The sequence below is a fragment of the Hyperolius riggenbachi genome, chromosome 11 (genome assembly GCF_040937935.1).
Source record: "Hyperolius riggenbachi isolate aHypRig1 chromosome 11, aHypRig1.pri, whole genome shotgun sequence".
NCBI lineage: Eukaryota > Metazoa > Chordata > Amphibia > Anura > Hyperoliidae > Hyperolius > Hyperolius riggenbachi.
Window position 1 is genome coordinate 176158560 of NC_090656.1, and position 11242 is coordinate 176169801.

General features: G+C 42.3%; 1 protein-coding gene across 1 annotated transcript in view; it reads left to right on the top strand.

Annotated features, from left to right (window-relative positions):
* Positions 1–11242, top strand: part of ATP6V0D1 (ATPase H+ transporting V0 subunit d1) — an 80410-nt gene that overhangs the window by 55929 nt on the left and 13239 nt on the right. The window contains exons 5-7 of the mRNA XM_068261269.1: positions 3060–3137; positions 6434–6610; positions 10306–10383. Coding sequence (XP_068117370.1) covers positions 3060–3137; positions 6434–6610; positions 10306–10383 — 333 coding nt within the window. The remainder of the gene's footprint in view (positions 1–3059; positions 3138–6433; positions 6611–10305; positions 10384–11242) is intronic.

Below are 11242 nucleotides of genomic sequence, written 5' to 3' on the forward strand. Positions count from 1 at the left end.
CGCAAAGCTGGCCAACCATGCACCTCCTCATCGCTTCTCACGGCAGCTTCTGACATGTGCAGAATGGGAAAATCGCTAGTGCGCATGCATAGAATGCTCCCTGCAATGGGAGCGCGATCATGGTGCGTGCGGCTTAGGGACATGCATGTACAGTAGTCTGTAACTGGCCGCGGCCGGCTAGCTTTGCGGGGGTCACCACTGCTTGCTGGAGGGTCTCTGGCACAGGATGACTGCAGGGGCTGCAAGAAGCCCCAGGTAAATTAAAACCATGTTTTTGTTTTATTTTTTTCACTTTAACTACTGTACATTGAGTTCCTGAAATTAGTCAGATTTGTGTTTTGTTTTGTTTTAATGCACATTCTATGAAATCTAACATGATTGGCAAAGCTCAGAGTGATCTGCATATTTAATTGCGGAAGAAAGTGCGAATTTCCTAGCCTGATACAAATATTGCTGCAGCTTGCAGTCAGAGGCAATTGCTGCCAATTGTAATAGGACTGGCTCCAAGCTGCATACACATTGAAATTTCATCAACTGAACTGGGAAACTGTCCTTCCTCACCTCGAGACATAAAGTTTTTGTCAGTCTTCAAAACTGAAATTCATGCAGAATAGGTGGTTAAGGGGATGTGAATAATTTAGACTCGTGCGCAAGTTTAATACAAATTGTTAGCAGCTTAGAAATGGGAAGTCTTAAATTGGCAGGAAGTGCATTTTTTATTGGCCTATTCCAACCTGCTTACAATTTTCATGCAAGCCAGAATGCCAGGGGCGGAAAAATAGCCCCCGTGACCCTCCAGTAGCCTGCTCCTGTATGTAATGCAGAGCTGCAGCAGAGAGTTGCTCCCAGCAGCAGGACAGGTCCTCTTTAACCCTCTTGGCGTTATGATTTTTTCCGGATTTTAGAGTCTGCAGTTTTCCCTCCATCCTCCAGGTGGCGCTGCAACTCTAAAGTGAGATTGCCGGCTGTCGTCATGACAAAAGCTGGCGATCTCACCAGGAGAAATCAGAGCCTCGGAGGAGCGGAAGAAGAATAGCGGCCGATATCAGGATCCCCTGGGAGGTGTGTAGAAACGCCCGCTGTGCACATTGCTCTGCACACAGCCTCTGGTGGCTACCCCGAGCAGAGGTCAAGATTACTGCTCTGAGCAGCAGTTTTCTGCACTGACCCTAGCTCGGGATTACTGCCAAGGAGGTTAATCCTCTTCACTGCAGCTCATCACCGTGCCATGCAGCCAATCACCTTGCGACTCCAGTCTCTGCATGTCATGTGATGGGTGAAAGCTGCATGGTGATTGAGCTGCACTAAAGATAATCTGTTATACCACTGGGAGCAGGTTTTATAAAACACCCTACTCTTGCTGCTGCTCTGCATTATGTACAGGAGTGGGACCCCCATGATGGTCAACCCAATACTGGGGGGGCTCTGGTTAAGGTGGGCGGCCCGTTCAACAGATCTCTGTGGGAGGGATCCAGTGTAATGTAGCTATGCATTAGCTGGTATGATTAGCATCTTCTTGACAATCTCATGCTCAGAGTTTACACAGACATGGTTGCATATCTTATACATATCTCGGCTTCTGACTAAAGGTGCGTACACACGTCTGATGTTTGCAAACGACCGGTCGCTCAGACGTAAAGTCAGACGTGTGTACAAACGATCGTTCCGCTGATGAAACTGGTTTTGAGGGATCCGCTTGGCGGATCGGTCAAAACCAGTCTTATCAGCTGAACGATTGTTTGTACACACGTCTGACTTGACGTCTGAGCGACCGGTTGTCTGGAAAAATCAGGCGTGTGTATGTACCTCAACACTAAAACCAGAAGTACATCTGTAATAATTATACTTTGTGGGATGCAGATTCTTTATTTCAGTGAAGAACGTGGCAAGTCTGCTTTAGTGACTATTGTATTTTTTTTTTCTTCTGATGTTAAAGTGGTCTGCAAGCCAGCATTTCTACTTTTAAAAGATTCCTCACAGCTTGAAAGCTACTATCCCAGGAAAAAAATTCTAGCAGAACATCACTGAAATGGTTAAACAAAGCACTTTCTCCTGCTATTCAGCTTAAAATCCGCATCCAAACTGAAGATAACAGTATATTTTTTTACTTGTTAAACACAAATGTATCAACACAGGAATGTAAACAAACACTCTCTGAGAAGCTGTCTCTGGTTCAGGCACACACACAGTTCTGAATAGCTCATTAGAAGGTTTTAATATATAATAAAAAGCAGTTATAATAGAAAAGGAATAAAATGCAATGCCAGCTTTCAGGGTAAGAAGAACGGCACTTTGGAAACTTGTAATTTGTAAACAGTCAATATTACATGTGCACAACAGCAAATGTGGTAACTGTATGAGTAATAAAAGTAGGAACACACATTTTTATTGAATGTTATGTCAGAGTTTCAGACCACTTTAAAAGACAAGTGACCTGAGAAGGAAACTGAGGTTGCCACATTTATTTCCTCTTAAACGATGCAAATTGCCTGGCTGTCCTGCTGATACTCTGCATCTAATACCTTTATAGCTGCTACACACAATACAACCTGGCAGATTGATGGGTCAAACTATTATTTCCAACATGTCCGATCTGCTCGCGATTGATAACAGGACCGATTTTTGTGCGGTAACGATCTGCTCCCGATCAATAATGGGACCGATTTTCAGATCAAACCTGTCAGAAATAATCATTTTGACCCATGTATCTGCCAAGAAGTTGTATTGTTGTACAAACTGTTAGCCATAGACCCTGAACAAGCATGCAGGTTAGATGTTAGAATGGATTTGCCACATCCTTGTTCAAAGTGTGTGATTGAGACATTACTGATGCATGAAGGATCAGCAGGTTGCCAGGCAACTGGTATTGTTTAGAAGAAAATAAATATTACAGCCTCCATATTCCTCTCAGGTCAGTTGTCCTTTAAGGCCTAATATCAATATATTTGCCTTTGTGCATTAAGTTGCTCTTCTGTTCAGTGATCGCATTTTAATAGTAATCGGTCTGTGATATTTGGCGCGTATAAATTCTAATGGTAATATTACTATTTATCTTACAGGCATATTTGGAGTCTTTCTACAAATTTTGCAAAGGATTAGGAGGAACCACTGCAGATGCCATGTGTCCTATCCTAGAGGTACATGAAAGCATGACGTAGATAAAATATGAAGAAAGAACTATGAGTGACTAGTTCAGCACTACTCTGCATGTCTTACTGCCCAGCCTCCTGGCTGCTATGCTCTGCGGCATTCTTATTGCCGCATGTGAAAAGGTCTTGTGCACATTGGTTTGAGGACAGTATATTAGAGACTAAGGTGACTACTGTATGTACTCTTTAGTGTGCCTCAACCCTCCAGCACTTCTCTCATTCCAGCCTATTTCATTCCCTGCAAGGAGTGAGCGCAATATTGCTTTTGAATTTTGGGAGCGCTCCACACTGACTGCGTTTTGAAAAACACATTCTCATTCACTTGAATGAAAATCGTGACAAAACCGCTAATTCTTTGTGGTTAGTTTTCAAAATAGCAGTGATTTTGCTGCAAAAGGGACTTTTTAAGACTGGTATTAACACGCTTCTGCTAAAATACAGGGATTTTGGTTTAGTTTCGCACTCCAGCTCGCCAATGGTGACAGCGTATCTGGTGAGCTCTACTCTACCTGGTAGTATGGCTATGTAGCTGTACTAATGTACCTCGCTCAGGGAGACTTCCAGTAGTGGGCTGTCAGCAGGCTGGGATTTGCTGCAAGCTCAGGGCTGCTCACTGAACCTGCATGATTCAAACTAGAGACCAAGCAGGAAACCGCTGTGTGTTTTTAGTTGTTTTCTAATCTGCAGACTGTATATGCAAAGCTGACTCCCTTCCCCAGTGCAGCTAAAGACTGGCGGTTGCAATCACTAGAGGTGATGCCGTTGCCACTTCAGGAGCAGATTACGTGTAGTGAAGGCCAGTGCTAACACTAGACTTTTCTTGTCAGATGTAGGTGATTAGTATCAACTTAGCAGAGAATCTAGTGTTAGTACAGGTTCCCTGGCATACATGTAAAAAATGTGCCTGGGAAAAAGGGTGCAGAGTATTGCCGCTAGTAAAATATCGCTAAATTTAGCAATATTCTACTACTGCATTTTGAGAGTAAAATATTGGTAATATTTACCAGTATTTAACTGTGGCTAAACGTAACCCTACTCTCACACAGAACCCTTCCCTGGTGATGCCTAACCCTTAACACCCCCCCTGTGGTGCCTAACCCAACGACCCCACCCCCAGTGCCCATCACCCCCCCCCCCCCCCAGGTAGTGACTGTCCTTAAAGAGAACCTGAACTGAAAATGAAAAGTCAAGATAAACATACACAGGTCATACTTGCCTCCTGTGTAGTCTACACATCAATCTTTCTCCTCTCCTGTGTCCTGTTTGTCCACTGTGATTGATGGAATTCTTTGTCCTCCACATTGAAAATGGCCATTACCCCATAACGGCTTCCTGGTCAGCACACTGTTAAACTGTAATATTGCCCACTTGAGCCATAGGGAAACATGGACACATCAGTTCTCCTCTCAGCTGTAACTGACAGCAGCTGATATATAACTGACAGCAACTGGTATATTTCAGTTCTGACAAAACATTGTCAGAACTGGAAGGGATCACTGTAAGAAGAAAATGGTGAGCTTCTGAGAGGAACTGACGGTGAGGTAAGTATGTAATATTCATTTGCAGCTACATCATGTGTTTATTTTGAATAATTTTCCTTGCTTCAGGTTCCTTTTAAGACTCCCCCCTGGTTATGCCTAAACCTAACCCCCACCAAATAACCCCACCCCCCACCCCATATTGGCGCCTAACTCTTAATCCCCTTCCTAAAGCTATCCCCCCTTTTTCCTGAAGCTGTGATATGCCGGATTCCTCCAAGCGCAAAAATGTACCTTTACAGCCCTATATCACGGCAATTCTAAAGCCATGATTTGCTGCAAACTAGGTAAAATTTCCTTATGCCACAATAATGAGGCTTTTATTAAAGGTGTCTATGGTAGTGCCGTTTTTTACCAAAAGGGCTCCTGCACCCTTTTTTCCTGTTTCGGGTTCTCTAAGGTTGATATCATACGCTTTATTTTTTAAGTGACAATCAGTGACAGAGTTCATTGTTCCCATCCTTACCCCACCTGCGGAAGCTGCTCGTTTATGCCCAGCTCGGGTATCCCACCTCTATTCTTCAGAGACAAGAATGCATTGCACAGCTTTCGTCTAGCGAACATTAGAGCACAGTGTCACCCATAGGGTCAAGTTTGATCCTGGCAGGCAACAAAAATTTTGCCCAGCTTCTGTGTATACAGTAGTGGTGGTGTTCGAGCACCTGGATATTCCAGATTACCGCTTTTCAGCACTTAACAAGCGGACAGGGTAAGGAGGAGTTCACTGACTTGCATGTCACGTTGTGTTTCACTGGACTCTAATGCTTCCTACTAGCAAACCGGAAGGAGGAAGTATTGGTGTCTCGTGAAATGCAATGTGACACGCAAATTAGTGGACTCCTAATCCTGTCCACTTGTCCAGTGTTTAACGGTAATCAGGAGTGTGTGGGTGTTCCGAGTTCACTATGTCGAATTTGAACATCAACACTAGTGTAATGCACTTTTAGACTACCTTCCAGGTAGTATGATGCAACTTGTTTTTTTTTTTTGGGGGGGGGGGGGCAGACTAGATACCATTTAAAAATGTATTACACAGTTTGAAGCCTAAATGGCACCCTTATTTGTTAAATACACATTTAAGTATAAAATAAGATGCTCTCTTACTTGCTCTATCTTTTGCAGGCACAGTACAGTTAAAGGAACGCTATCGATTACCATGTTTTTTTTTAAATTGTGACGGACCAGTAAATAATGAGGGGAGGGGAGGGAATCCCTCTCCCTACATCTGTTAACCCTGTGTGTGAGACAGGTCTCACTAGCTGAACTGCAGCTGCTTTTGTCTTTTGTGACTGAGCTGTCTGAGTGGAGAGCAGAAGAAATGTATCTCATGTGCAGCATAAACATTTGTAATTGTGTGTGAAACCTGACACCACAGCTTTTCATATAACTGTAGTTTCACATGCAAAGAACAGCACTGGCTATGTCACGTACATCACATAGCACAGACTCGCCTTTGCTAATGAATTGTTCCAATGCAGCTACAACCTACACACAACAAATTAAAGCTGTTGCCTCTGATATGTAACATGAAAAGTAGGAAAATGTTTACACAGCTACTTAGACATTATTTGTACATTGTCATTTTAGAACACTTGGTTATTGATACTGTTCATTTAAGTGGTCAAAATATGTTTACAAATCTTGAATTGTTTAGTTTTCTGCATTATCTAGAGTTGAATCGGAAATGAATGATTGTAAAGCACACAGTGTCTGCGTGTCTTAACTTGCAATACTTTTTCTTTCTAGTTTGAAGCTGATCGACGGGCGTTTATAATCACAATTAATTCATTTGGCACTGAGCTTTCGAAAGAAGATCGAGCCAAGCTGTTCCCTCACTGCGGGAAATTGTACCCGGAGGGCTTGGCCCAGTTGGCGAGAGCTGATGACTATGAGCAGGTCAAGGCAGTAGCTGATTATTACCCAGTAAGTAAATGTTACACACTGCCTCCTCCAACACATGCATACTTTTCAGTTCCGTCTGCTGATTTATAACTGCCGACAGGCGTATGAAGTAACCGAGCAGCAATGAGCAGTAATCCATCTCTGCCCATCACAATCCTGCTAAAACTTGCATCATTTATGCTCTCTACCTAAATAATGCCAGACCCAGAAAAAGGTTTAGCTGGATGTAAGTTTTCATCCTTAAAGAACCATTATTGTAAAAAAAAAATGTAAAATTTACAATACATGCATATAAAATGTACGTTTTTCCCAGTGTAAAATGCCGTATAAATTACTTTTTTCCTATGTGCCAGTCACTTTCAGTAGGTAGTAGAAGGCTGACAGATTTTGGACTAGTCCATTGCGTCATAGGAGATTCTCAGTATTACCTTTACTCTTTACAAAAGCACTCCCTAGAAAGAAAAATGTGAAATCTGTCAGGAAAGGTGTGAGCCAGCCTCCTTACTCTTCTACTCACTATATTGACATTTGGACTTGGCTACTGCATTTCAGTAAGTGCTTTTGTTATTTAAAGGTAACATTCGAGGTAAAATATAAAATACTTACCTGGGGCCTCCTCCAACCCCTGGCAGCCGATATGTTCCTCGCCGCAGCTCGTGTCCCGGGATCCCCTCCATTGCAGATGCCGACCTCGCCATGTCGTCATCTTCTGCACCTGCGCTAGAGCAATGCGCCACTCGCATTCGTACTCACGCGGCCTGGAGCGTTCTGCACAGAACCCTCCATGAGGAGATGGACTAGTCCAAAACCTAACAGATCAATCAGATTTTCACTACCTTTTGTAGATGACAGGGATATAGGGAAATTATTAATTTATCATGCATTTCACTCTTAAAGAAATGTATGTTTATATGCTTGTATTTAAAATTAATTAGTTTTTTGCAATAGTTGTCCTTTAAAGTGTTGGTGTACTTTTAACAAATTGTGCCCCAATCAATAATGTTGTATACTTAGATTTATATATTTTACCCTATTTTTAAGATACAGTCAGGCACATCAACATAATAGCATGCACTGGTGCTGACAAATATTGGAAATTTAAATGTAACTGTGCACAAGAGAAGCTTGTATTGTAGAATTTGAGCAAAAATCGTCAATATAAGTACGGTACATTGTTGTTGTTTTTTTGGGGGGGGAGGGGAGGGGGGGTTGTATAATCTACCAATCCATTATTTTCAAACTAGTGCGCAAGGTAGGAAATAGGGGTTTAAAGTGAACCAAGCACCTTTTTAGCACTCAGGACATTTCTATAGCACATGAAAAATGCATGCCAACAATCTGTTTCATTATTAAAATAAACTTTCATTTTACCTTGTATTTTACAATCAAAGTAGTTTTATTAGCCTGTTTCAGCAGCCTGACCATCCGCAGAGATCTCAGGAAGCTAATTGTTTTATTGAGCTAATTACCCAGAAGAAAACAATTCCTTTTCATCAACAAAGGGGGTGGGTAATTAGGACTGTTTGACGCACACAATGTCTTTGAAGAAACAGTCCTAATTACCCACCCCCTTTGTTGATGAAAAGGAATTGTTTTCTTCTGGGTAATTAGCTCAATAAAACAATTAGCTTCCTGAGATTTCTGCGGACGGTCAGGCTGCTGAAACAGGCTAATAAAACGACTTTGATTGTAAAATACAAGGTAAAATGAAAGTTAATTTTTATTGCCTTAACTGAATGATGACCATTATTGAGGTTTTACAACCCCATTCCATCAGTGGCAGTAGGAGAACAGAGGCGCCAGCAGGATAAAAGTGGATAAAAACTTTAAAATTTGCTGGGAGGAAGTGGTGGACTTACCTCCATAAAGCAGACACGAAAGACTGTCTGAATAGTAGTCACATTTATTAATTAGTACCCCAAAACAGTGCAACGCGTTTCGCAGGCCCAGCCCGCTTCATCAGGCAATAAAAATGGGGACAAGACAGAATTTCAGCAATAGCAGGTGTAGCGCCTCAGGCGCTGAGCAATAGCAGGCGCTGAGGCGCTACACCTGCTATTGCTGAAATTCTGTCTTGTCCCCATTTTTATTGCCTGATGAAGCGGGCTGAGCCTGCGAAACACGTTGCACTGTTTTGGGGTACTAATTAATAAATGTGACTACTATTCAGACAGTCTTTCAAGTCTGCTTTATGGAGGTAAGTCCACCACTTCCTCCCAGCAAATTTTAAAGTTTTTATCCACTTTTATCCTGCTGGCGCCTCTGTTCTCCTACTGCTATACCGTGTCCACCCCTGGTGGAGGGGTGATCTACCCCCTTTCGCATCTACAGAGAGCGACTTCTTATCCCTGAGTGAGGATAGGTCTAATCTCCTCACCTGCCTATACAGTGGTTGCCTGTGTGGTAATCCATGTTTGTGAGTATAATTTTCTCACGATAACCTCTACTTCATTTATGCTTAACATACTACACTATATTGGGCTCTCGGTTTCTCTACACTTTACCATTCCATCAGTGAGTTAGCTATAGCTTAGATGAAGTCTGACTGAAGAGAAACTGTAGTTCAGAGCCCTGGAAATGTAACCTACAGTAAGAAAAGGAGTATGTAGGCTTGGCACACACGTTTATCTCATCATGTAACATGTAAGAGGAAGCCCCAGGTAAATTCAGTAAGGCATTTTCTGTTGTTGTGTTCAGGCTCACCTTAAAGAGACACTGAAGCGGAAAAAAAATTATGATATTATGATTTGTATGTGTAGTACAGCTAAGAAATAAAACATTAAGATCAGATACATCAGTCTAATTGTTTCCAGTACAGGAAGAGTTAAGAAACTCCAGTTGTTATCTCTATGCAAAAAAGCAATTAAGCTCTGCGACTTTCAAAGTCGTGGAGAGGGCTGTTATCTGACTTTTATTATCTCAACTGTTCCTGGACTATTTACTTTTCCTCTGCCAGAGGAGAGGTCATTACTTCACAGACTGCTCTGAAAGAATCATTTTGAGGGCTGGTACACACCAAAACCTGCTAGCAGATCCGCAAAATGCTAGCAGATTTTGAAACGCTTTTTCTTCTTTTTCTGTAGCGTTTCAGCTAGCGTTTTGCGGTTTTGTCTAGCGGTTTTGGTATAGTAGATTTCCTGTATTGTTACAGTAAAGCTGTTACTGAACAGCTACTGTAACAAAAAACGCCTGGCAAACCGCTCTGAAGTGCCGTTTTTCAGAGCGGTTTGCGTTTTTCCTATACTTAACATTGAGGCAGAAACGCACCCGCAATCCAAAAAATGCCTCACCCAGGCATTTTTCGTTTCTTCAAAACGCCTGCCGCTCTGGTGTGCACCACCCCATTGAGATACATTGACCAAGCAGATCCGCAGCCGCAAGCGGATCTGAAAACGCCCAAAAAGCCGCTCGGTGTGCACCAGCCCTGAATGCTGAGTGTTGTGTAATCTGCACATATTATAGAATGATGCAATGTTAGAAAAAACACTATATACCTGAAAATAAAAATATGAGAATATTTTCTTTGCTGCTAATCTTCTAGTAATTATTCATAGTACACAACCAATTAATTATATCATATTTTTTTTCGCTTCAGTGTTTCTTTAAGTGCAATTTGTATTTTCTGTGCAATGCCGTTGCCCACCTTATGTTTAAAACGTGTCCATGTTTTATGTTAAGCACTTTTTAATGTAGCTTAATATTTTCTTTCTTTTTAGGAGTATAAACTGCTGTTTGAAGGTGCAGGAAACAATCCCGGAGATAAAACGCTGGAAGATAGATTCTTTGAGCACGAGGTAACCGGGTTGGGGAACGCCATGTCTTTGTAGCCGGCACTGCCGAGCGCACAGCTGCGGACATGTAGGGTCCTATCGAGGGAGGCAGACTTTAGGGTTTGGCAAACACATGCTCAGACCTCTCTGGTTGTTCCTTTACTACAGAGGGAACATGATGAGATCCAGATGAACAGTGTTGGCTATTTTGGTTCTTGGCCCTCAGAGGGTGTCACTTATTACAGATGGTTTTGTACTGTGAAGGTTTTTTCTTTTCTTACTACTTCATTATTTCACGGTGTAAGTAGATCCATCTGCAGTTTTGCTGACTGAGGCTTTTTCCCTACAAGTATATCATGACGGCTCTAATCATTTGGAAACATTTTGTCTTTAACATGTAGTGCATAGAGATGAGGAACGCACAAACCCCTGGCAGACTCCTCAGCGGCGAGGGGCTGTGTGTGTTTGTTACCTCTGTACAGTTTCATCTTTGCTCTTCTGCAGGGCTGGGGAACTGCTCACACCTCCTCAGAGCTGGCTCCAGTCCATGAAATTACTTTCCAAAGGCTTGGGGGATTTCAGTTGTATTTGTCACAGAGCATTACTAGAATATTGCTGATTACTATATAAACACGCCTGCTGATTTTACTTACGGTCATTGTTTTCTTGCCAGCAGCACATTATGTTAATTCCGTGCTCATTCGTTCTTGTATGAGGTCATGTCCTGTTTCCAGTTGTGAGATGACGGTCACCTGAGATGGCCTTTTTTGGCAGGATGTTGTGAACATCCCATGTCTGTTGCTTTTCTAAGAACGCCACTGATTTTTGGCCGCCACTTGCAACTCAATAGCTTATCAGGAGTACTTGGCTAACCTGTTTGCAC